The sequence below is a fragment of the Pezoporus occidentalis genome, unplaced genomic scaffold (genome assembly GCF_034315485.1).
Source record: "Pezoporus occidentalis ecotype Australia unplaced genomic scaffold, CSIRO_AGI_Poc_V1 ctg279, whole genome shotgun sequence".
NCBI lineage: Eukaryota > Metazoa > Chordata > Aves > Psittaciformes > Psittacidae > Pezoporus > Pezoporus occidentalis.
This window is the reverse complement of record NW_026914708.1, coordinates 866,190-892,773: the sequence shown is the minus strand read 5'-3', so window position 1 is coordinate 892,773 and position 26,584 is coordinate 866,190. Positions and strand designations below refer to the sequence as shown.

At 51.7% G+C, this 26,584-nt stretch overlaps 1 protein-coding gene across 1 annotated transcript; it reads left to right on the top strand.

Annotated features, from left to right (window-relative positions):
• Positions 1-4,304: 4,304 nt before the first annotated feature.
• Positions 4,305-25,506, top strand: RRM1 (ribonucleotide reductase catalytic subunit M1). The gene is made up of 19 exons (XM_062625281.1): positions 4,305-4,395; positions 5,078-5,166; positions 6,845-7,022; positions 7,772-7,872; positions 9,065-9,124; positions 10,370-10,409; positions 12,375-12,537; positions 13,094-13,235; positions 14,026-14,109; positions 14,718-14,879; positions 15,455-15,534; positions 16,623-16,824; positions 18,038-18,187; positions 19,323-19,544; positions 19,929-20,005; positions 21,277-21,412; positions 22,530-22,625; positions 23,495-23,683; positions 24,370-25,506. The coding sequence occupies exons 1-19, from the start codon at positions 4,377-4,379 to the stop codon at positions 24,556-24,558; spliced, it is 2,379 nt and encodes a 792-aa protein (XP_062481265.1). The 5' UTR covers positions 4,305-4,376; the 3' UTR covers positions 24,559-25,506.
• The last annotated feature ends 1,078 nt before the right edge of the window (positions 25,507-26,584 follow it).

Below are 26,584 nucleotides of genomic sequence, written 5' to 3'. Positions count from 1 at the left end.
TCCCAGCTCTGCCCCCAGCAAGCCCAGCGCTGCTGTGACTCAGTTTCCCCACCCGCTGGTCCCCAGCACCGGGACCTGAGGCTCCAGCACCCCGCGGGTCCCGGCAATGGGATCAGAGGCTCCTGCACCCCGCGGGTCCCGGCAATGGGATCAGAGGCTCCTGCACCCCGCGGGTCCCTGCAATGGGATCAGAGGCTCCTGCACCCCGCGGGTCCCGGCAATGGGATCAGAGGCTCCGGCACCCCGCGGGTCCCGGCAATGGGATCAGAGGCTCCGGCACCCCGCGGGTCCCGGCAATGGGATCAGAGGCTCCGGCACCCCGCGGGTCCCGGCAATGGGATCAGAGGCTCCGGCACCCCGCGGTCCCGGCAGTGGGATCAGAGGCTCCGGCACCCCTCGGCTCTGAGCAGGCACGGTCCTACCGGGGGCTCCGGCGCGTTGCGGTGCCCGGTGCCCGGTGCCCGGCATTTCCTGCTCGGCACGGAGGGACGGGGGAGGGACGGGCACGCTCCGCTCCGCTCCGCTCACCTGCAGCAGGTACAGCTCCGCCCCGGGCAGCCTGGCTTGGGGTGCAGCATCTGCTGCAGGAGTCCCCATCAGCCCCCCTGGAGCCAACAGCCCCCCCGCAAACGGTTCTTGCCGCTCGCTTCTGCAGCCGAGAGATGATTCTCTCAGCATCAAGCCTCTCTTGGGGTGCGGTTCCGTATCGGGCTCCCCAGACACCCATGGATGAGCAGCCCGGTGCCCTCTCAAGGCGTGGTCTCACGCAGAAGGGCTCTGGGACATCAGGGCTGTGGCACTGCCAAGATCCCAGCCCTGCTGCAGAGCGGTGTGAGGAGGCAGACAGCGACGCCAGGCTTCCACCCAGTGCTGAAAGCCAGCAGGCGTGAAGGCACGAGGGGGAGGTGGGGAGTGGTGTGAAGGGACACAAAGGGGACTGCTGCCCCCCAAGCTGAGCAGCCTCCGGGTGGAAGGGAGGAGCAGCTTCAGGAATGGCTCCATCTCCCTTTCCAGGTTATCATGGAATCACATGGTTTGGGTCGAAGGGACCTTAAAGCTCCTCCAGCTCCAACCCCTGCCACGGGCAGGGACCCCTTCCATAGAGCAGCTTGCTCCAAGCCCCTGTGTCCAACCTGGTCTTCAGAGAAGCTCTGCAGAGGAACTGTGGATGTGTTGTGTTGTGTCTCCAGCTTTCCTGCAGCCCCTTCAGGCACTGGAGCTGCTCTCAGGTCTCCCCTTCAGGAGCCTTCTCTTCTCCAGGCTGCCCCAGCCCAGCTCTCCCAGCCTGGCTCCAGAGCAGAGCTGCTCCAGCCCTCGCAGCAGCTCCATGGCCTCCTCTGGCCTCGCTCCAGCGGCTCCACGTCCCTCTTGTGCTGCTGCCCCAGAGCTGGATGCAGGATGCAGGGGGTTCTCCCCAGGGCGGAATCACCCCCAGACACCCATCACTGTCACCCTGGTTTCCAGTGGCTGTGCTCTCCTATCCCGTTTGCTGGGAAACGCCGGCAGCCAAAGAGGGATCAGAGCAGGTTTCCTGGGGTCAGAGCGCTGCTGCCTGCACAGGGGCTCAGGGTCAGAGCAGGAGCGGCGGCTGAAGAAATCTGTGATCTTCTACCCATGGGAGTCAGTGCTTCTCCTGCAGCTCCCCTGTTCCAGCCACGGAGTCACCTGCTGCTCTGGTTGGCATTTCCGCCTCCTTCCCTCTGCGTTTCCATGGGATGCTGGGTGAGATCCCTGATCCGCTGCTGCTTCTGCCTGTCTCGCACCACCACATTCCCTCTTCATACACCTGACGCACTGGCCCTGCCTCTCGTTGGCCATTGCCACCGCTCTGCAGCCGCAGCCAGCGCCTCCTAACCTTTGAATGGAGGAGGTTCCTTAGAAGGAGGAAGTAACCTTGAACCAGAACTATCCCCCCCACCGCAGCAGGGAAGGGGGATTTCAAAGGTTCAGCAGAATCAACCCTTTCCAACCAAGAGCCTTTTGCAGGATCCGAGTAGGTGGTGGATTACTTGTGCAGTGACGCAGGAAGCTGGCGACCCCTCTGAGGGGCTGTGTAAAGTCTTTGTGGGGTGGCTTCAACCTAATCTCAGTCAGGAGCAAAAAGGAAGCTGATCATGGGAGGAAACCAAAGGCAGAGTCACTCTGCCCAGGCATCAGCCACAGTGCTGCTCTACTGGGGAGTGCAAAGGCCGAGACCTTGGGGAGAGACAACCAGAATAAGGCAGTCTCCTCTAATGAGCAGCATTTCTGCACAAGCTGCCGGGTCAAGGGGTTGACTGTAATTCCCCCCAGAGAGGGAATGGAAGAAGGGTTTTTAACTTGGGAAACTTTGGTGGTCTTGTTTACCACCGAATCCCAGAGTGGTTTGGGATGAAGGGACCTTAAAGCTCATCCAGCTCCAACCCCTGCCACGGGCAGGGACCCCTTCCATAGAGCAGCTTGCTCCAAGGCCCTGTGTCCAGCCTGGCCTTGAGCACTGCCAGGGATGGGGCAGCCACCACGTCTCTGGGCACCCTGGGCCAGTGTTTTACCACCCTCGTTGTAAAGGATGTCTTCCTCATACCATAGGCAAGACAAGAGCGTGTGGGCAAGAGGTGGGAGCCATGTCCCCCTGCTCCATGGCAGGGTCACATCCTTTGGGTTTTGACTTCACATCGCATGCGTCTGAGGTTCTGAAGCAATCTTGATTTGGCTTTGGTGCTGTCCCAGCTCAGAGCTTGAGTGCCCTTGTGCCGGCCCCACGTGCTCTGTGGTAGCTTGGATGAAGCAGCCTGTCCAGGGAAAGGAGGAGGCACTGTGTGACAGCAGGAACCTGCTAGCACGGACACCGCACCGCGGCCACCGCCGGCTCCGGGCCGGGGGAGGTGAAGCCTGCGTGGGCTCAGGAAGTTTGGTCTCGTTGCTCCGTTTCCTTCCCAACCTCACCTCCCTGAGGGCCGGGTTTGCCTTGGTCATTGCTCTCCCCAGGCCGTGCAGGAGGGGAGCCGGCTGTGTGCAGCTGAGCCCACCACCCACAGCCACAGCCCCACCAAAGAACGAGTGCTCTGCCTGTTGCTGCCTTGTCAAAGAGCAGCGAAGGAAACACAAAGCTTGAGCACGAGGGTCCGCGAGAGAGAACAGCTCAAACGGATCCCAGCGCCGTGGTTCGTCCTTCCATAGGCTTAGCTTCAATCAAACAGAGAAACAACCCCAAACTGATCCCCATTTCCTGATCAGCTCCAGAACGTCCCTGCACGTCTTTGAGACGGGAGCCCTTTGAGCTGTCGCTGTCAGTGCAGTTTGTCTTGCTCAAGCTGAGCAGGACCAGGCTGAGACGCTGTGCACTGAGGACACTCAAGGCAAACGTGGGCACTGAGGAATCACTAGTTGCCATTTGTGCTCCGAGGCTGAACAGAATCAACATCCTCATGTGGGAAGTGACGGCGCTCACAGAGCCCCAGACTGCGGTGGGTTGAAGGGAGCTTAAAGCTCGTCCAGTTCCAACCCCCTGGCACGGGCAGGGACCAGGCTGCCCCAAGCCCCGTCCAGGGCAGCTCAGCCGAGGAACTGCTGCCGGTTTGGGTTGCTTTACGCACCGTAAACCTTTGGGTGCTTTGGGTGCCGCTGCCCGTGAGCCCTGCCTGGACCCCAGACGTTCTCCTGCCTCTGCAAGGAGCAGGCGCTGCGGAGGGAGCCGATGCCTGCGCAGGGGGCAGGGAGGGGCTGACCCTCGGAGTATGCAGGGGCAGGGTGGCCCCCGATCCACGTTTTGGGGCGGTCATGGGCTCCTCTCGGACCGCAGGAGCTCTCTCTGGAGGGATGCTGAGGGGAAAGTGCCCGGTCCTGCACTGGGACCACCACAACCCCATGGAGCGCTCGGGCTCGGGCAAGAGTGGCTGGAAACTGCTCGTGGGAAGGGGCCAGGTGGTGCTGAGTGACGGAGCCGTGCGGGACCGCCTCTCGCTCATTGGAGCGCGAGAAAGACAACGTCCGCGCCCGCTTTAGTGCCGGTACAACCGGTAACTGTTGGGCGCGCCGACCATCGCGGGACGGCGGCGTTTGTGCCTCCGCGGCCCCCGTACGCCGCGCCCTCTCACCGCCCTGCCCCGCCCCTTCGGGAGCGGGCTGCCCGCCGCCATCTTGGAAGCGGGCAAGGCCGGGGGCTGGCGGCGGGGCGGCGGTTCCCGGGAGCAGCGGCGGGGCGGACGGCGCGGAGCGAGGGCGCGGAGCCTCCGCTGGCCGGGCAAGGCCGCGCTGTCAGCCGGGGCCGCGGGGCAAGGCCGCGGTGGGGAGGAGGCCGTGCCCGGACGCAAGATGTCGGCCCGGGGGCGGAGCGCGGTTGGCGGGAGCGGGAAGCGGTGGGAGCGCGCCTGGCGCTGGGGAGCCGTTGGGCCGCCATGCACGTCGTGAAGCGCGGTGAGGGGCTCATGGCGCTGGTGGGGGCGGCCGGGGCCCCGCTGCTCTGCGGGGCTCCTTTCACGGCATCTGTGCAGGGGACGGGGGAACCTCTCGTGGTGCCCGGTGTGAGGGACTGGGGCCCCCCGTGCTTTGGGGGCCTCCGCATGGCCTCGGGTGAGAGGGGATGGAATCCCTCTCGTCTGGGGGGGTCCGTCCTTACCGCCACGCCGGAGGTGAGCAGATGGGGCTCCCCCTCTCTTGTGGGGGGTCCCTCTGGTTTGTGCACAGCCTCCGGGGCACGGAACGGTAGGGTCTGCGCTGGAGGGACCCTGGGGTGAGGGAGCCCCGCCGTGATTCGGGGGGAGGGATGGGACCCCTCAGTCTGCCGTGGGAGCCCTGCCGCCTCCCACCACGGCACCGAGCTCTGGGCTTGGTCCCAGGAGGGGTCCCCAGCCTTTGGGGGCCCTCAGCTGGGTCCCCCCCTCCCTGCAGAGCTGCTCCTGGGACTTAGGCAAAGTTTTGGGTGCCATGGGGTGGGAATGGCTCCTCCTTGGGCCTGACTGGTGGACGTGAGCAGGGTGTCCTTGCTGCTCCCCCCGGAGAGGGCTGGCTCCTTGCGGGAGGCGCTGGGCAGGAGCACGCCGGGCTTCACTGGTTCCTGACTAACGGGACCTGTTGTGCTGCACCCTCTCCTCCCCAGATGGACGCCAGGAGCGGGTCATGTTTGACAAGATCACGTCGCGCATCCAGAAGCTCTGCTACGGGCTCAATGCTGACTTCGTTGATCCTGTGAGTCTGTTCTGCATCCTCTGCTCTGCCCCCTGTGGCGCTCCCCCCTAAAATCCCGGTGTTCTCCAGTTACACTTCCTTGGCCAAAGCCAAGCGCAGTGGCCTGTGCAGGGGCTCTTGGCAAATGCATCCGTGGTGTGTTTCTTCTCATTGTGTTCCGAGTTTCTTTGTTTCACAGATGCAGAGTCTGAGACTGTGGTGGGGGAACAATCACTTTGCCTATTACTGTAAACTGCTTTTACTTCAAACATTCTTGAAGTCGTTGAGCTTGTCCTTAAAGAGAGTTCTTTGTTGCTCCAGTTCCCAGGTTTTGGTAGATTGCTCTCAATTTCCATCTGCAAAGCTTGAGCAATGTATATGGGAAGTAGCTCCTGATCCTCAATAAAACAAGGTGTTCTTTCTGTCTGAGAGAACCCTTCTTGTCACTAAAATTTCCTTGCTTTGCTTTATTGAGCTGTGTAGGGTGCTGAGCCCACTCCTGTAAGCCTCTCCTTCCCAAGCCTGGCAAGAGATGACTCCCTCTAGATCCACTGACCTCTGTGTGAGGTGTTCATGCAGCTCTGCAGACCCAGTCTCTTCTTTTGGAGTTGCCAGGTTAAGGCTCTTCCCATCTCAAAGACCTGATGATCTGTTTCTGTGTCTTAAATTGTCTGTGAAATATTTGCCATTCATCCTGTAGCAAGAAGGGCTCTGCAGCCACGAAGAGCAGGAGGAGCTTTAGGAACTCTGTCACTGCAACACAAAGAATGCTGGCTTGATCTCAGTGACACTGGGAGTAGATGAGGACACAGGCAAGATTCCTGGTCCTCCTGAATCTTAATTACTCCTCTCAATCTGATATAAGCACTGCATTCTTAGTTATTACACAGTAGTGTGTGGTACCTCTCTTCCTGGAATCGAGTTTCTCCTTTTCAACTTGGATCTTCTTGTGCCAGATGCTTTAGAAGCTGGTGCTAAAACTCCTTAAGCTGACATCCTTACTGTCAAAGAGTGATGTTTGAAAGTGCATGCCCTGCTTTTGGGAGGCTGTTGGCACTTCCAGTGTGTTTGGCAGTTACTTTGTTAGATCAAGCTTCTCTTCTCCAGTGCAGAATGTGCCCTTTCTTGTAGGGGTCAGTGTTAAATGCATGACAGAAAAGCAGAAAATACTTCGGAGTAGCTGAAAAAGTCTTTTCCCATGAAAGGTCTCAAGTGGGAGGTGAGGCTTGGAGTAAGCTATGAAGCAAAAGCCACTGTGTCCCTTCCAGGGCTGGAGTTCTTTTTTCTCTTGTCATGAAATGATTTTAAGAGCAGCACTTCCACGTCCCTTCAGGCATTTTTAAGTCAAGCTTCATTTGGAGTTTCAAAACTCCCAAGCAAATACTGTTTTAATCTGACTTCTCTGAACTTTGAACTTTGCTGCTACTCTGCCTTGAGGAAAGCGTCTGCAGGGAAAAAGCTGGTGATGATTCTGGACCGACAGTCCCTGTTTTCTGCACTCTTCCCTTGCTCTCCCTTCTGCCTTAGTATTTAACATTTTAGGAGTCAGTACTTCAGCAAGAGGGTTTGGCATCTTAATTTGCTTTCCTGCTCGTACTGCTTATAGTGAAGCAGATTTGACATCTTAAATGGTTGAAACATCATAACTCATTTTTTCCTCATCAACAGGTAGCTAACCTCCAGGGTTTTCCTTTTACAGGCCCAGATCACCATGAAAGTGATTCAGGGGCTCTACAGTGGTGTTACAACAGTGGAACTGGATACGTTGGCTGCTGAAACTGCTGCAACCCTGACCACCAAACACCCTGACTATGCCATCCTGGCAGCGAGGATTGCAGTGTCCAACTTGCACAAGGAAACCAAGAAGGTGTTCAGTGGTACGTGTCTGGGGGACTTGGAGAGAATCATGGAATGGTTTGGGATGAAGAGACCTTAAAGCTCCTACAGCTCCAACCCCTGCCATAGGAAGGGACCCTTTCCACTGGAGCAGCTTGCTCCAAGCCCCTGTGTCCAACCTGGCCTTGAACACTGCCAGGGATGGGGCAGCCACAGCTTCTCTGGGCACCCTGTGCCAGCGCCTCAGCACCCTCCCAGGGAAGGGCTTCTGCCTAAGAGCTCAGCTCAATCTCCCCTCTGGCAGGTTAAAGCCGTTCCCCTTGTCCTTTCGCTACATGCCCTTGTATAGCAATAGTCAGAAAGAGAGTAGGAGGTTTAGAGGATATAAATATGGAAATCTCTTTCTTCAGCAGGAGTTACTCAGTACCCAGGCTAACTAAAAATGCCATGGAAATGAAAAAACATGAGTTTTAGGGATGTGACACAAAATGAATTGCCTAGTTTGTGAAAAGTATCTGTATAAATAGATTGATGAAAAATGCAACTGATAGAAATGAGGTTGCACCCACTTTCTTTCCCATTTTTTCTGTTATAAACTATAAAAAACCCTTCTAAGAGAAGCACATTTATAAGGTGAACAGTAGTGAGCAGGTAGAAGGGAAGTTGTGTGTTTGTAGAGCTGGAGGGGATTATTTTAGAGGATGGTTACTCCTGCCCTTGAGACCAGATGACAGCTGATGCATGTGCAGCTCTGTGGATGTCCCTCTCTTTAATCCTCTTTCTGTTGCAGATGTGATGGATGATCTCTACAACTACATAAACCCTCACAATGGGAAGCACTCGCCAATGATCTCCAAAGAAACTCTGGACATAGTCTTGGCCAACAAAGATGTATGTAACTTATTGCACTTCTGGGTTTTATACATTCAGTGAAGTGGTTCGGATAACTGATTTCTCCTATTTTTAAGAAAGCCATGTTTGGTCCAGGACAAATTGCCAATGCAGAAACCAGTGCAGGGAGAACTGCTCCATCCTGGAGAGTTTAAAAGAGAGGATGTAGGAATTTCTTCATGTAAGGGTGTTTCTGCAGCAGATTCTATTTTCTCAGATGTAATAGAATCCCAGACTGGTTTGGATTGAAGGGACCTTACGATCATCCAGTCCCAGCGCCCTGCCATGGGCCAGGACACCTTCCACTAGAGCAGATTGCTCCAAGCCCCATCCAACCTGGCCTTGAACACTGCCAGGGATGGGGCAGCCACAGCTTCTCTGGGCACCCTGTGCCAGCGCCTCAGCACCCTCACAGGGAAGAGCTTCTGCCTTATCTCCAACCTGAACTTCCCCTGTTTCAGTTTGAACCCATCACCCCTTGTCCTATCACTGCAGTCCCTGATGAAGAGTCCCTCTCCAGCATCCTTGTAGCCCCCTTCAGACACTGGAAGCTGCTCTGAGGTCTCCACGCAGCTTCTCTTCTCTAGGCTGAACAGCCCCAGTGTTCTCAGCCTGACTTTATACAGGAGGTGCTCCAGCACCTGATCATCCCCATGGCCTCCTCTGGACTTGCTCCAGCAGTTCCGTGTCCTTGTTATGTTGAGGACACCAGCACTGCACACAGTGCTGCAAGTGGGGTCTCACCAGAGCAGAGTCCTCATAGTCATGATCAGCACAACTCAAGAATTTGACAAAAAGCACCTCTTGCTGTAGCAGCCTCTTCTGGGAGCTTGGAATGGAGACGTGAGCTGTGGGCTCTGATTTCAGGTTGTTCAGATGGGGAGGTCACTCTTGTCTGTATGTGTATAGACAAACAATTCCTTGGACTTTGATTCTGTGTTGCGTTTCTTGGTGTCTGGTTAGACTTCAGCAAATGGAGCCAGCAATTGTGCATTGTGTTTGGATATAGCCCTGTTAAAACTGTGCAGTTGTTGTTTCAAGCTTTTCCCTCCTTTATTCCTCTGAGCTGCTATTAGTTTCACTAGAGCTGTGAGGCCAGGACTGCCCAACAATGACAGTGTTGTTACACCCTAAAGTGAGGTACAAAACCCCTGATTGTAATGGTAACTTTTTCTGTTTTATTTCCTTTCAGCGCCTGAATTCTGCCATTATCTATGACAGAGATTTCTCCTACAACTACTTTGGGTTTAAGGTAAAAAGTGTGTTATTCATGATAACCAAGAGTGCTGTTTCGATGTTCTGGAGCCGAGTCCTTTGGGAAGGATGGAAACATCTAGATTTGGGCAAGCAGGGCACTGGATTGGGTGGGACATCAGTGGGTTTGATAAAATCGAAGAGTACCTGCACAGAACAGTTGCTCTCTGGATGAATCAAGTACTTCTTGGCTTCAGTGTGTGCCCTTGGCTGCTGTAATGTAACTGCTAGGCTCTTAACTGTGCAGCCAGCACTGAAAGTTGGTGAAAGCTTCCCAGCTCATGCCATTCCTCATGGGAATAATGTGATGCTGAAGAAACCAAAAAAGGGATTTTTTTGTTTCCCCCATTGTGTTGTGGAACAGTTTTGTCAGTGTGTCAGCCCACACTCAGCCTCTGTCATCTTCCACCCTGCTGGAAGCTCTTCCCTAGGCTGCTGTGCCCCCCCTGCTCTCTCAGACAGGCTGTGCTTTGCTGAGTTGCTTTAGGGGTGACACAGTGGGGTCTCTGGGGAGCATGTCTCCATTCCACAGCACTGCCTGCTTCAGATGGTTCTGGTAGATCTCTGCAGGAGCTGGGAGGCTTTGCCAGGACTTGCCACCACTGCGCCTGACATGGTGCCTTCTGGCTAGGGGGAAGTAGTTTGCAATGAGGAAACAACTAGAGGGTGTAAGAGGAGAGCAGCTGCAGAAGCAGCATAGGCAAGGGTGGAAAGAGGGGACCTTGAAGGGGGTGTGTTTTGTATGTGTATAGACAAACAATTCCTGACATTCCCTTCTGTACTTACTGCTGTAATCCATTGGGAACAAGCTTGAAAGGCAGCTGCTGTAGTTGTAGCCTTGCCAGATTTGTCGTTTGGGTGTTCGACACCCAGACTGTGATGTGGTTGTCTGGAAAGCATTGTCATGGTGGAGCTGCCACGCTTGGGGTTGTGGGGAACAAGCACTCCTTGTCTTTGAGCTTTCACTCGCTGTGGGTTGAGAGGCAGTGCTGAGCCCTGTGCCTGGGTGCTCCACTGCTGCTCCAGAGTGCAAAGCAGAGAATCGGGAAGCCTACAGTGGACTTCTGGCTTATTTTAGTCATTAGTCACCTCATCTGCTGTGCCATTTGCAAGGAGTGGAGTGCAGGGTTGGTGCTTCTGTTGAAGCCTGGGATAAGGAGCATGAAGATGCTCAAGTTTGGGGTTAATTAATAGGATTTTTATCAAACTGCATGTCTCCTAAATGCATTCTCTCTTTTTAAAGACTCTAGAACGTTCTTACTTGCTGAAAATCAACTCAAAAGGTAAGAAGTATCTCTATCAACTTCAAGTATTATCTAACTTAGAATCATAGAATAGTTAGGGTTGGAAAGGACCTTGAGATCATCCAGTTCCAACCCCCTGCCGTGGGCAGGGTCAGCTCACACTAAACCATGGCACCCAAGGCTCTGTCCAAACCGTTCTTGAACACTGCCAGGGATGGAGCATTCACAACTTCTCTGGGCAACCCATTCCAGTGCCTCAGCACCCTCACAGGAAAGAACTTCCTCCTTAGATCCAATCTAAACTTCCCCTGTTTCAGTTTGAACCCATCACCCCTTGTCCTATCACTACAGTCCCTAATGAAGAGTCCATACCCAGCATCCTTGTAGCCCCCTTCAGACACTGGAAGCTGCTCTGAGGTCTCCACGCAGCTTCTCTTCTCCGGGCTGAACAGCCCCAATGTTCTCAGGCTTTCTTCATACAGGAGCTGCTTCAGCCCCTGATCATCCTCGTGGCCTCCTCTGGCCTTGTTCCAACAGTTCCATGTCCTTTTTGTGTTGAGGACACCAGAACTGCACACAATGCTGCAGGTGAGGTCCCACAAGAGCAGAGCAGAGGGGCAGGATCACCTCCTTGGACCTGCTGGTCACACTCCTTCTGATGCAGCCCAGGATACGGTTGCTTTCTGGGCTGCAAGTGCACACTGAAGCCGGCTCATGTTCATTTTCTCATCAACCAACACCCCCAAGTCCTTCTCCTTGGCCTGCTCTGAATCTCTTCTCTGCCTTGGCTGGACAGGGTGCTCTTCTTGCTTCATCTCTTCTTGGCTGGACAGGATGCTGGGCCATGTAGTCCAGGTCATGGTTTGCCCAGAAAGCTTGGACCGGATGATCCTTGAGGTCCCTTCCAGTGGGATTCTGTGATTTAAAAGTCGAGACCACAGCTCGGAGCAGGGTGTGAGGGGATAAAAAAGAAACCTCAGAGGTTTCCATAAATCACTCCAGTGGAAACTCTGCTTTACAAAGCAGCCAGATGTTTATAGTGGGTGTTTTCTGGGCATGTGCAACTTCTTTTCTTAGGCCAGGACTCTGGTGGGGTTTGGTGGCAGTGCTGTGCTTGCATGAAGAGCAGCTGATCAATAAAGAGCAGCACTGAGGTGCGTTTGGGTGTTCCAAATGATGGCAGTGTGACCTGGCCCACTGTGCTTCACTTTCTGTATTAAGGACCCCGGTGCTTTGGAAACTGCCTGTAACCAAGGATTTAGAAGATGAAAGAGTTCCTGTCCATCTGATAACGTGCTCCATAATGCTAAGCACTTCATAACAAATTTAAAGTTGAACAAGCTACTGTGCTGTCAGCACCAGCTATTGCAGGCCCTAGTGTGAAAGGAACACCAGAAGGGTGAGAAGATAATTGTAATATCATAGAATCCCATGGGCAGGGACACCTTCCACTAGAGCAGCTTGCTCCAAGCCCCTGTGTCCAGCCTGGCCTTGAACGCTGCCAGGGATGGGGCATTTATCACTTATTGGGCACCCTGTGCCAGGGCCTCACCACCCTCACAGGAAAGAATTCTCTCCTAATATCTAATCTAAATCTCCCCTCTGTCATCTTAACATAATAAACCTGGAGAGCAATTGGATGCTGGATTGGGCATTTGATTGGATTCTAACTGTTAATACAGATGGGTTTTGTTTCCCTTCCCATGAGCATTAGTGCAGGTTGTTGAGAGGGGTTACCCAGTCTCCAAACTTGGAGTTCTTCAGAACCTGACTGGATCAAGTCCTGAGCAAACTGCTCTGATTCTCTCAATGGACTCTTCTTTGAGCAGGAGCTTGGGCTGGAGACCTCCTGAAGTTCCTTCCAACCTAAATTACTCTGGTTCTATGAAAGCCACGGCTCTCAAGTGGCCCATTGCACACTGTTTGTAGCTTATTGCTACAACCTTCATGTCTGTACTAATAGTGAATGTCACACTGACATTGTTTTTTCTCCTTTGTCTTTAGTTGCTGAGCGTCCTCAACACATGCTGATGAGGGTGTCAGTGGGGATTCACAAGAATGACATAGAGGCTGCAATAGAGACGTACAACCTGCTCTCTGAGAGGTGGTTTACTCATGCTTCCCCCACGCTGTTCAATGCAGGCACCAACCGGCCCCAGCTTTCCAGGTACCATGGGCTTCCAGGTTTGCTTCATGCATAACAGGGTGAAGAGAAAGTTCTGCAGATTGGGTCTGGTCAATGAAATGCTTTCACAAATAGCAGCTGTGCTTCTGTGGTTGATTAATGAAGGTTTGAGAAGCTGCTGTCAAATCTAACGTGAAAGTGTTGTCTTTGGGGAAAACTGCACAGGTTTCTGTAAGCTTCTAAAGCTAATGGAAGTGTTTCCATTTAAAAGTTACTTACATGCCTAGGGATTTGTAGATGACCAAATGAATCCTGGTAATTGTTTTGTAACACATGCTAAGAGTAGCAAGTGTAACTGATAAGATTTAAAACTGTTTTGCTTTGATAACAGATACCAGTATTACAACCATTGCTCAGGATGTTATCTAAACCTGTTCTTTGTTCCACTTTGCAGTCTGTGGTTATGCTTCATCTGTTTGCTTTGTGTAGCACGATAAAGAATCAGTGTTCACCCTTGGTGAACTGCAGCCCTCATGAAATACTTCTTGACTTCTTTCTGGTTTAACCTTTGTATGCTAAAGCTGTTTGTTTTTATCAGTTGTTTCCTGCTGTGCATGAAGGATGACAGCATTGAGGGGATCTATGACACTCTGAAGCAGTGTGCACTGATCTCGAAGTCTGCTGGTGGAATTGGCCTTGCTGTGAGCTGTATCCGAGCCACTGGCAGCTATATTGCTGGGGTAGGTGTGTAGATGGTGCTCCCAGCAGAGGTTAACCTTCTGCTTTCATTACATGTCTGCACTTCAGTTGCCAAATCAATGCAGCTTCTACTGACTCCATTGAACACAGCAGTTAGTCTCTTTTTGGTATGTTCTAAGGCAAAAAGGTTGGATTTCTGTGGTGTGCTGGCTGCCTAACAGAAGTCCTTCCAAAAAGAGGATCTTAGTCCACTGTTCGATCAGACAATTACCACTTTCATATGTACTAGCAACCTGGGAGTGTGCTCAGAGACTTGTGCATTAGCCCTTTACCTTTTTGTATGTCTGAGTGCTTGAGATCATCAGTGAAGCTGTGGCTGCCCCATCCCTGGCAGCGTTCAAGGCCAGGCTGGATGGGGCTTGGAGCAAGCTGCTCTAGTGGAAGGTGTCCCTGCCTGTGGCAGGGGATTGGAACTGGAGGAGCTTTAAGTTCCCTTCAGCCCAAACCCTTCTGTGGTTCTGAGGTCTGTGGATATGTTTGGTGTTTCTGTTACAGTGTATGTAACCTCTGCATGGCTTTACATTACCTAATGCAGAGGAAAGAACTTAGGAGCTACATTTGATTAACTCTTAAGAGCAGTAGCCAATATATCCAGTTTTCTCTCTTTAAAAACAGGTAGAGGAAGGGACTGCCAAGTAACCAATTGGGGTGGTGTTTTCCTGGCTTTCAGTGTAGGAGCTTTGCAGACTGCTGAGAGACAGCAAGGAAATGTAGGCCCGTCTTTTCAGGTAGATGCTTTTTAGTATTGATGGTTTTCCTGTGCCTCTGCAGACAAATGGCAATTCTAATGGGCTTGTTCCAATGCTGAGGGTCTACAACAACACTGCTCGCTACGTGGATCAAGGAGGAAACAAGGTACTGTCATTACATCAGGGTCGAGAAGGGAGCCTTGGGTCAGAGGGGGAAGATCCTCATCTGTGAAAGATTGACCCAGTAGCATCAGTGAGCTGGTGAAGTGGTTGTAGATGACACATCAAAATAGGGTATTTCGCCCCTTCATAATTTAGTGTTCTCCTTTCACTATGCATTTTGTCATGCAGGTTTGTCTCTTGCTGCATGATGGGCACGTTATAGCAGCCTCTTGTACTGGGTATGAGTCACTCCTTGAACACCCTCTAGTAAATTAAGGGACAAGACTGTAGGAAGCTTCTTGATTGTTTGTCTCCACACAGTCCAGAGGTCAGTGGAGGCATGACACAGTAAATCTGTGATTGTCGAGCTCCTGTTTACGCAGAGGAAATACAGTTGTGGTACTAAATCACTTTTATTGAGAGTCTGGAACTGGTGCCATGGCCCAGTTCCAATAGTGAGAGCAACTGTGGGGCAAAAAAGCATCTTGAAACGGTGTTATTGACACTATAAAGCTCCAGTTAGTTTAGGCTGTTGGGTACACTCAGGAGCAGTGCAGGAGGTTTTATCTTCAAGGCAGTTTGTCCTGATTTTGATCACATTTTACCTCTCAGAGACCTGGGGCTTTTGCCATCTACCTGGAGCCCTGGCACTTGGACATCTTTGAGTTTCTGGACTTGAAGAAAAACACTGGGAAAGAAGAGCAGCGAGCCAGAGACCTTTTCTTTGCGCTTTGGATTCCTGACCTCTTCATGAAGCGAGTTGAAACCAACCAGGTAAGAAGTTTCGTTGGTGTAGAATAGGTCTGTTACTGGAGAAATGAGACCAGCCCTGGGATGGGCTTCATGCAGGGCTGCAGCTCCATCTTCCTAACAGCAGAGGAACTGCTCAAAAGAGCTGCTTCACCTTATTTAAGAGCTAGGCTGTGCAGGTAGAGAGTGGAGTTGGAGAACTCCAGTGGGATGCTTTGCTTCAGTGCTTGATCTTCCAGCCTATGACTTGTGTTGTTACACTATTACACTGAATTTACTCTGGACTTTCATTAAAGCTTCAAATCTTCTCAGGCTTCACATGACTGCTTGTATTTACTTTACAATGGGTTGCATCTCCAGAACCAGACATTTCAGGACCGAAAGTGCAGTTTGGTCACCAATATCCATATAATGACTTTTTAAATATACTGACTCATCTGGTAAATCCCTTCCCCATGTCTGCTGGTAGAGTTGATTCCAGCTTTTTGGGTTCGGAAGTTGGCATGTTCCTCTTTGCAGCAGGGTCTGCTGATGAAGTTCAGTGCTTTTAATGAACAGGATGCCTAAAGGCTTTCTCTGACTGTTCTTCCTTCTTACAGGACTGGTCCTTAATGTGTCCAAATGAGTGCCCAGGCCTAGATGAAGTTTGGGGAGAGGAATTTGAGAAGCTGTATGAGAGGTAAGAAGCGTGAATAGACCTTGAAGCAGTGGCCACCCATTTGAAAAGCTGCCCTTGGTGTGTGATATCTGGGAGCCAAAGCATGGGTTTGTGGTGTTCATCAGTGAGTTCTGTTATTGGATTGATAAATGGACAAAGATGGGGAATGTCTGCTCACTATTTGCTCCAAACTGGGACCTGCTCAAGGTAGAGCTGTGTGTAACTGATTGTTTTAGCTTCTTAGAAGGAAATTCTGAAGTGCTCCCCATTTACAGCGGTCAATACCTTTGCTTTGAACTAGGTGTAATGAAAGATTTATTCCCTTTAGACAAGGACAGTCTTGCTACCCTGCTGTTACCACTCCTGGCTAGTTCACGAGTGAATGGGGTCTTGCCTGCTTGAGAACCTGATGTTGAGTTGCTGATTGTCTTTCACTCCTGTTTTGGAGAGCCTGAGAATTATTAAGCAAGATGTGCCCTACAACTAACTGTAAGAAGCATGGAGCCAGGAGGTGATGCTGGGGAGGGACTCCTCATTAGGGACTGTAGTGGTAGGACAAGGGGTAACGGGTTCAAACTTAAACAGGGGAAGTTTAGATTGGATGTAAGGAAGAAGTTCTTTACTGTGAGAGTGGTGAGGCGCTGGAATGGGTTGCCCAGGGAAGTTGTGAATGCTCCATCCCTGGTGGTGTTCAAGGCCAGGTTGGACAGAGCCTTGGGTGCCGTGGTTTAGTGTGAGGTGTCCCTGCCCACAGCAGGGGGGTTGGAACTGGCTGATCTTAAGGTCCTTTCCAACTCTAACTGTTCTATGATTCTGTGATTCTATGTCTGGTATCTGCTCCCAAGGAACAAGGGATGGGACAAGAGGAAACAGCCTCAAGCTTCACCAGGGCAGGTTTAGATGGAGCTGAGGAACAGTTCCTTCCCCAAAGGGTGCTCAGGCATTGGAAGAGGCTGCCCAGGGCAGGGCTGCAGGCACCGGGCCTGCACCGTGGAGACGAGGCCTCAGTGTCGTGGGGCAGTGGTGGCCTTGGGGTAAGAGTTGAAGTTGGTGATCTTGAAGGTCTTTTCCAGCCCGGTTGATTCCATGATTCCATGGTTCTGTTGCAGCTATGAGCAGCAGGGCCGCGTGCGCAGGGTGGTGAAGGCCCAGCAGCTCTGGTATGCCATCATTGAGTCGCAGACTGAGACCGGCACACCCTACATGCTCTACAAGGACTCCTGCAACAGGAAGAGCAACCAGCAGAACCTGGGCACCATCAAATGCAGCAACCTGTGTACAGAAATCGTGGAGTATACCAGCAAAGAGGAGGTGGGTGGAGAACAGCAGCTTGTGCTTAGGGAAACTCTGGCTGCTGCTGTTGTAGCTTTCTAGAGTAAGTCTGACTTGGCTGGGGAAGGGAACAGGTACCAAACTCCGGGGATGCATTGACTTGAGTACTTGCAGCTCCTCCACTGTCTCTTGAGTGGGTTTCTCCTCCTCCTTTCCAACTCCCTTGGAGGATTTGGTATAAAACAAGAGATCCCATCGATAAAAGCCTCTGAGAGCTTGAGGGAGAAGTGAGCTCTCTGCCTTGCTGGTGGCTAATGTAAGCATCTCCTCAGCTAATGATTCAGTAAAACCAGGCCTCTCTTAGTCCCAGACTTACACTGCAGTAGCAATTCCCCTTGAGCTCCCTGTGCACTACCCTAATCTTGGTGCTTCGCTGATGTGCTGTGTTTGGACCCCAGCATTGCCAGCAAAGGGGAAGGTAGGACACAGAACAGGGAATTTCTAGTGCAGTAAAGTTCTTGAGGCTGTTGTAACTGCAAGTATCTCCTTAGCCACAAGCTACCTGAGCCACAAACTTCTACTGCCTGAGCCACTGACAGTTCTCTAGCACACACTCCTTGGCATGTTCATAAAGTCCTGAAGAGCCTAGAAGAGGTGGAGATCTTTCCTGCTGCCTCCGCAATAGAAATCTTAGTTGACTTCTTTCATAGAATCATGAAAGCATTTAGGTTGGAAAAGACCTTTAAGGTCATCAAGTCCAACTGTTAACCTGACGCTGCCAAGGCTACCACTGAACCATATTCCTAAAAGCCAGATCTGCATGACTTCTAAATGCTTCCAGGCATGGTGACTAAACCACTTCCTTTCCAATTCTGAGGCTGGAATGAATGTTGGTGTTAAAAAATGACCAAGAAAATACCCTAAAACAGTCTGGACTTCATTGAGATCCTGCTGATTCTGTAAAAGAAATGCTGAGGCTTAGTTTGTGTGAGGATGGCTTGCAGGCAATAGGATTGACCAGGCCAGAGGACTGAATTTTTATGGTGATAACTAACTAAACCTTTCTGAGCTGTTGTTACCCTTTACAGTTCAGAAGCTAACAGAGAAATGAGTGCATTTCCCAGCCTTGCAAGCTGCTTGCTTCTTTGTTTCCATGTATTTTGGATAGAGAGCATGCCCTGGAAGGAGGATGGTGTGGGTTTTGCATGGGGTTTTGGCTGGGGTTCCTGTTTTCACTGTGTCTTCTCCCCAGGTTGCAGTCTGTAACTTGGCCTCCATAGCCCTGAACATGTATGTCACTCCCGAGCACAGCTATGATTTCAAGAAGCTCGCTGAAGTCACCAAAGTGATCGTCCGAAACCTGAACAAAATCATTGATATCAATTACTACCCCGTGCCAGAGGTGAGCCCTGAGCTGCTGCAGGGCTGGAGTGTGCTGGGGGCCTGGGGACAGGGCTTCTTGTTCTGGGGCAGCTCCAGTCTGGAATGGTTTGGGTTGGAAGGGAGCTCCTCTGGCCTCGCTCCAGCAGCTCCGTGTCCCCCTTGTGCTGTTGCTTCAGAGCTGGATCAGGACTGCAGGGGGGTCTCCCAGAACACAGCAGAGGGGGAGAATCCCCTCCCTGAGCTGCTGCTCCTCCTCTGGGGGTACAGCCCAGGACATGGCTGGTGTCTGGGCTGCAGGTGCACCCAGCTAAGTCATGTTGAGCTCATGTTGACTCTTGGGCAGAAGAAATAAGGGAGGGATTTTGTAAACCTGTTCTAGCAAATAGTTGGGAGTTCCGTTAATAACCTGATTGCAGGCATGACCCATTGTTAGTGCTGCCTTAAGCTTCAGTCCAGACAATTCCTTAGTGAAGCAGTTGCAGAAAACCCCTCTCCTTGAGATGGTTCTGCAGCTGGAATTTTTTTATGTATGATGATTTCCTTGAAGCACCGGATAGCACAAGGAATAGAGTGGGAAGTGGAACAGAGAGGAGGATTCTGGAAGGGTCCCAGGAATGTGTAACTCAGCCTCGCTGGTTTTATCCATTTTTTGGGGGGTGCATAGACTGATTTCTGGGAAGGAAAGTGTTTGGTATTGCTGAAGAGGAATGGGAGCAGGGTTTGTGGCATTGCAGAACATAGGGAGTCAAGCAAGAGCTGGCTGTTGGAGGAGGAAATAAGCAAATACTCAAAAGTATGAAGGCAAACCTACTGAGGGATCAGGCTTTTCTAGCACGTGCAATTTGAATGCACGACTTAAAATGTCTTCCTGGGGCTGTGTTTCAGAGTGTGCTTGGTGTCCAGTTCTGAATCACTGCTCCTTCTGTCAGGTTGAGCAGTTCTAACAAGCTGAGTCTGGGTCCTCACTCCTGCCCCAGCAGACAGTGGGGACTGGGCAGAATTGAACCGGGGGTTGTTGCAGCAGAACAAAAGGCCCATGAAACTTAAGGCAGTGGATGATGGTTCCTCTGAGAGATCCTTTCCAACCTTATCTACCCATCCTGTGCCTCTCTTGCTGTGCTGAAGGTAATGTTCTCTTTGCTAATGCCATGCAGGCAGAGCGCTCCAACAGGCGCCACCGTCCCATCGGCATCGGGGTGCAGGGCCTGGCAGATGCCTTCATTCTGATGAGGTTCCCCTTTGAGAGTCCCGAGGCCCAGCGCTTGAACCAGCAGATCTTTGAAACCATCTATTATGGTGCTTTGGAAGCCAGCTGTGAGCTTGCCAAGGAGCAAGGACCCTATGAAACATATGAGGGTTCTCCTGTCAGCAAAGGAGTAAGTACCAGAATGTGACTGTGTCAGAGCCAAAGCTATGGAAAGCAAACATGAGCATGCCTGGTCTTTTAACACAGGAAGAGATGTGTAACTGGAGCTCTTTAGCTGATAATACTGCAACTACAAATGGTGCTTGAGTTTTCCTTCATCATTCTGAAGTGCAGTATGAAATGCAGAACTTAAACTGAAGTGGAGAGAGCACTAAAAGAAAAACAAGACAGCCTGTGCTGCTGTCCCTTCAGTGCAGTTAAAATAGTGTGAGATTCTGATACAGGAGCTGAATTGAGGGGAATAGTTAATAGGAATCACAGGTCAATTTACAGTGTGTTAAAGCATGGAGAAGAGAGTGCCTTGTCTAATCTAAACTACCCCTGTGTTCTTCAGATTCTTCAGTATGACATGTGGAATGTTACCCCCTCGGACCTTTGGGACTGGAAGGCTTTAAAGGAGAAGATTGCCAAGTGAGTAGCCTTGCACATGTTGTGTTGGATGTAAAATACTTTCACTACGTTCTGACTGATAGGGTGCAAGTGCAAAAATGGTCATGGATGTTTCCCCCTGCCCCCGTTTCTTCAGAGCTGTTTCATGGATGGCTTTCATTTATTTTTGTCCTTGCAAGAGGGAGAGCTCATCCCGAGACTCTGATTTAGCTGAGCTCTTATTTCACCTGGAGTACATCAGTGGAATGGTTTATGTTCCTATGAAATGTAGTGATGAGTGAGATGGTGTCAGCTGGGCTCCTGCTGACTGGGAACTGAGCCTTGAACATCCTGAAGGCAGGAATTGTTAAAGCCTGAAGTGCCTGTAATGAAATTCTTCAATTTGTGTGGGTCTGAGTTTTAGCTTTAGTTAATGTCTGTTGTCTTCTCTGGACAGGTCTCAGGCTCTTCATGAGCTGCTCGGTTTGGCTTCCCTAGTGCTGTGGGCTTGTGGAGTGTCTGACAGATTGAGAGGTTTTTCTCTACACCCTTTCTCATGACTAAATTGGGAAAGCCTCATGGTCAGTCCAGAGGAGGCCATGGAGCTGCTGCGAGGGCTGGAGCAGCTCTGCTCTGGAGCCAGGCTGAGAGAGCTGGGCTGGGGCAGCCTGGAGAAGAGAAGGCTCCTGAAGGGGAGACCTGAGAGCAGCTCCAGTGCCTGAAGGGGCTGCAGGAAAGCTGGAGAGGGGCTTGGGACAAGGGATGTAGGGCCAGGCCAAGGGGAATGGCTTTAACCTGCCCGAGGGGAGACTGAGCTGAGCTCTTAGGCAGAAGCTCTTCCCTGTGAGGGTGCTGAGGCGCTGGCACAGGGTGCCCAGAGAAGCTGTGGCTGCCCCATCCCTGGCAGTGTTCAAGGCCAGGTTGGACACAGGGGCTTGGAGCAAGCTGCTCCAGTGGAAGGGGTCCCTGCCCGTGGCAGGGGTTGGAGTTGGATGAGCTTTAGGGTCCCTTCAACCCAAACCATTCCAGTATTCTACAATTACAGATGAAAATAGCAAAGACTTGAGTTCTGCTTCCATGTTGACCCACATTACAAGTTTTGTGAAGCTTCCCTTTTCTCCTGCAGGTAAGCTGAGGTTCGTAGGGTACCCTGAGGAGTTGTTGATTTCTGAGTGTGAGCAGGGTGTTCTGTGTACCTTAATAGAAGGCTCTTTTAGCTTTTTGCAGGCAGTTTTTAAACTGTGCTTGTCTTGGATCTCTTCTGTCTTATCTCACTTGGTTGAAGCTTTCTAACTCTTGCCTGTTGTTACTAGGTATGGTGTCAGGAACAGCCTTCTCCTTTCTCCAATGCCAACTGCTTCCACTGCTCAGATATTGGGCAACAACGAATCCATCGAGCCCTACACCAGTAACATCTACACACGCAGAGTCCTCTCAGGAGAGTTCCAGGTAAGAAAGCAAAAGAGCTTTTCTGTTTTCATGTCTTTTATGACTTTTACTGCTAGGAAAGACAAGGTGGAGACCACACATTTGGTAAGTCAGTTCGTCTGAAGGCCAAAAGCACCAAGGGGAATATGTAGATTGTTCTATATTCTGTGTTCTACGTGCTAGTAGTGCACAACAGGCATGGTGGAATGTGCAGAATTGTACAGAAGCACTGCTGGTTTTGTCTGTGTAAAACCCTTATGAGGCTTCTAGATGGCCTGCAGGAATAATTGCTAAGGGAATGATAAAAAGTGATGTTATTGAAGGCATGTGTGTGCTATGGGGAGAGTAACTGAGATGGTATCGCTCTCCACAACTACCTGACAGAGGATGGAGCCAGAAAGTGGCTGGTCTCTTCTCCCAAGGGATAGAAAAAGAAGAAACAGCCTCAAGCTGTGCTAGGGAGGTTTAGACTGGAGATGAGGAGCAATCCCTTCCCCAAAGGGTGCTCAGGCTGCCCAGGGCAGGGCTGCAGTCACCGTCCCTTGAAGCGTTCATACCCCATGGAGACGAGGCCTCAGTGCCATGGGGCAGTGGTGGCCTTGGCAGGCTGGGGAATGGTTGCACTGGATGGTCCTGAAGCTCTTTCCCAACCTGGTTGATTCTATGATTTTGTTTTATTCTTTCCCCTTCTGACCCCAGTCTTTCTGATTGTTTACACCTTTACTTAGTAATTCAGTTTGTGGTCAGTGGCTTTGTTAAACCCAGATCTCTCCATTTCCCATCTTTTGGCATTCCTCATGCAGGGGAGCTGCATACACTCCCCTTTCTTATTTGTGAGGTCCAGGAACTCCTCCTGGTACTGTCCTACTAGTTGGTGTCAGCCAGGCCTTGCAGACAGGTTTGCGTTGCCTGCAGTGGCCAGCAGCATCTCACGTTTGTCACGCTGTTGTTTTAACCTTGTCCCTCCTCTGATGCCTGTGTTCACGAGAGGGTTTGTCAGTACGTGTTTAACCATTTAAAAACCTGTGCACATTGGGGTGGATTTGCCTCCTCTTGGAAGCTGTCTCTGTGCCATAAGGCAGGCCTAGAGCTTAGCAGAACGTGCAGTGCTTTCCTTCTTTGCCTTTGCCCATTCCAGGTTGTGAATCCGCACTTGCTGAAGGATCTCACAGAGAGGGGCCTGTGGAACGAGGAGATGAAGAACCAAATCATTGCCCACAACGGCTCTATCCAGGTAAGTGTGAGAGGCCAGGAGAAGGCTCAGGGGCTCCTGTGCATCTGTGAAGTGCTGGGGCTGTTCTGCCACATTGTGCTTTTAGGGTGTGCTGTATTTGAGTGACTCAGGCAGGCTGGGCTGAAAAGCCGTGCAAGGTAAGGGGGATGTGTCTGATCTCAGTGGTAGTTTGCTCTTGCTGGAGCCTGCTCTGTAACAGAGAAGCCCAGTGGAAACGTACCACTAAATACTGCTGGAAACACAGAGTTGGGCTGCTCCACTGCAGACTGACCCTGCAAATGTTTGGATTCCCATTTATCATAACGCTGATAAAGGGGGAATTTCATAGCAGGGAGTAGGCTTGAGACAGGAGCTGAGTTTGAGAACCAGGAGAGTCTGTGTGGGGTGAATGGTTTATACTGTGAAGTTTGAAACGCTGCTGCACCTGTTGTGCTTGGAGTCAAGCTGACAAAGTGCATGCTGCACACTGTTCATGCTTTCTGTGAGACCTCACAACTATTTAGGGCACATGGTCTGTTTGCAAACAGCTTTTTCTCTCCAGTTCCCCAGAAGCTGTTCTGTTGAAGGGAGCAAGGTTTCTTTAAGCTTGGTGCTTTTCGGTACACGATGCTCGGCTTCAGTGCTGGAGTTGAAAAGCCTTATCCTGGTCAGGGTTGCTGAAGTCTCAGACTTTCAATACATCAAGGGGGCTGACAAGAAACCAGGAGAGGGGCTTTGGACAAGGGCCTGTAGGGACAGGCCGAGGGGAATGGCTTTAACCTGCCCGAGGGGAGACTGAGATGAGCTCTTAGGCAGTTCTGTGAATCTATGAACTTGATTTTATAAATATGAACATTTGGGCATTGGAAAGCTCTTCCTGTTCCTTTTAGAACATCCCTGAGATTCCGGATGACCTGAAGCAGCTCTACAAGACCGTGTGGGAGATCTCCCAGAAAACTGTCCTCAAGATGGCAGCAGACAGAGGAGCTTTCATCGATCAGAGCCAGTCCCTCAACATCCACATTGCAGAGCCCAACTACGGCAAGCTCACCAGCATGCACTTCTATGGCTGGAAGCAGGTACCTGGGCTGGTGGGGGGAGCCTTGTCCAGGGTCGAGAGCACATGGGGCTGATCTGTTCTGTCAGGAAATTTGCTCTGGCTGTTTCTCAGAAGGGTGAATCATAGAATAGTTAGGATTGGAAAGGACCTTAAGATCATCCAGTTCCAAACCTCCTGCCATGGGCAGGGACACCTCACACTAAACCGTGGCACCCAAGGCTCTGTCCAACCTGGTCTTGAACACTGCCAGGGATGGAGCATTCACGGCTTTCCTGGGCAACCCATTCCAGTGCCTCAGCACCCTCACAGGAAAGAGTTTCTTCCTTATATCCAGTCTAAACTTCTCCCGTTTCAGTTTGAACCCTTTACCCCTTGTCCTGTCACTACAGTCCCTGATGAAGAGTCGCTCCCCAGCATCCCTATAGCCCCCTTTCAGATACTGGAGAGCTGCTGTGAGGTCTCCATGCATCCTTCTCTTCTGCAGGCTGAACTGCTTCCTTCCTAGAATGTGCTGTTACCAGTGGAGTATCTCTAGAGCAGTGAAGCTGTGGGTGCTCTTAGCATTGCTCCTGTTAATCCTGGCTGGTGCTGGATATGACTGTGGGGCTGGAGCAGTGACAGGGCTTAGGGAGGCTGCCCTCAACAGCTCAGTTTGGCTGTTACTTGCCTCAGCTCCAGCTCTGAGGCTCAGGTTTTACTCTGCAGGGCTTGAAGACTGGCATGTACTACCTGAGGACTAAACCAGCTGCTAACCCCATCCAGTTCACCCTCAACAAAGAGAAGCTCCGAGAGCGGGAGAAGATTTCCAGGGAAGAGGAAGAGAAGGAGAGGAATAAAGCAGCCATGGTGTGCTCCCTGGAGAACCGGGATGAGTGTCTCATGTGTGGCTCCTAACGGATCCACCCTGCAGTGCCAGCAAAGCCATTCCGCCTGGAGCCCACCTTGGGTAGAAGCATCTGCTGTAACGTCAGGACGTGGAGGCTTGCTGGAGCTGTGGCAGGAGGGGGGTCACAGTAGTGGGTTATAGCTTCCCCTCCACTGGGGGGGTATGAGGATGGATAAGGGTGCATGAGAAGTTTTTATATTGCTTTAGTAGCTGGGAAATATAAGTGCTCTTTCATGGTGTTACATTGAACCCTGGAGGCAGGGCAAGTGTTAATGCCATCTACCTTAGAGACCTCTCCTGGGGACTTCAGACATTCATTTGCTCAAGACTGTTACTGATGGCTTCAGAGAAAGAAGCAGACCTCACTCTGCTTTCATTTGCTGGGGCAGCAGGAAAGCATCCCCAGGCCAAGTGTGCTGTGCGCTCACTGTGCTGTCTGTCACAGCCAAGCAGTGACTGCTGTTAAGCTTGAGGAGCTGGAGTGTGTACACATGTGCCAGTGAGACTTTCTCCCACCATTTCCTACCCCTTGCCCCACTTCTTCCTCTCCAGCAAGCTTTCCAAAGGAGCAGGCTGGTGATCGGTGCATCTTCTCCAGTTGCACTTGGGAAATACTCCCTTCCAGTTCTGGCCAGGAAGTGGCAGAGCTGCTGCAGCACATTACATTCTGTATTAAACCTTTTATCAGTCACATTCCTGGTAATGGGCTTCACTCTGGCCTTGGACAGAAACCTTCTCAAGTGCACACACCATCCTTTACTCCCCCCAGAGCTGCGTTTCCCCCCCAGCTGGTTATTTGATCTTTGAAAGCTAATACATTTTTACTTGTCCATATACTCCCCCCCGCTGCTCTGATGGGGCTGCAGCATCAGTTCTACAATATTTATTGGATTCATGTAGCACAAACCAGCCCTTTAACCCAGCCAAAGCCAATAAAGTGTGGAATGTGAAAGGAATGAGCAGGTATTGTGGGGAGGCTTTTCTGCGACTGAAACTGAACTGGAGCAGCTGGAGGCTGCGGCCTTGGTTGTGAGCCCTGAGCCTCCTGCACACAGCTCTGCCAGAGCACTGCCTGAAGGTTCCTGGGTGTGAGGTGAGGCTGAAGGCTCTGGCGTAAAGGGAGGCATGGCAGCACCCTGCTTGGTGTTTGCCGAGGCAGCTGTGCTTAACTCAGTTGGGTGTCTGTTGCACTGTGTGTTTTGAAGATTTGGGCCTAAGGTAGACTCAAAGGGATGAAGCAGTTTTGGGAATGTGCAGAGGAGGTTGGGGAGTTCACAGGATAGACCTGGGAATCTGCTAGAGGAGAGGCTTCAGCCCTCATCCTGTTTCTCAGTCCAGCACTTGCCCTATTGCCTCTCCTGTTGGTTTTTCTTACAGGGCACCACTGCAAGTCACAGAATCCCAGCCTGGTTTGGGCAGAAGGGAGCTTAAAGCTCCTCCAGTTCCACCCCCTGCCACAGGCAGGGACCCCTTCCACTGGAGCAGCTTGCTCCAAGCCCCTGTGTTTAACCTGGCCTTGAGCACTGCCAGGGATGGGGCAGCCACAGCTCCGTGGGCACCCTGTGCCAGCGCCTCAGCACCCTCCCAGGGAAGAGCTTCTGCCTAAGAGCTCAGCTCAGTCTCCTCTCGGGCAGGTTAAAGCCATTCCCCTTGCCCTGTCCCTACATCCCTTGTCCCAAGCCCCTCTCCAGCTTTCCTGCAGCCCCTTCAGGCACTGGAGCTGCTCTCAGGTCTCCCCTTCAGGAGCCTTCTCTTCTCCAGGCTGCCCCAGCCCAGCTCTCTCAGCCTGGCTCCATAGGACATGGGTGTCTGTTACCTCTGCTGTGGTTGGGCTATAGCAGTACTGCACAGGCTGTTTCTCTCTTGAACATCTCCCTATTTAACAGCAAGGTGCTGCTGCTCTCCAAGAAATAGCTCTGAGCTACAAAGGAAAACATAAAAGGGATTTAATGCTGGAGACCCAGACTGGTGCTGGTGAGCTTAAAGCTGTAGCGGAGGTGGTGAGACCACCTCCACATCTCCATGAGGCTGGGA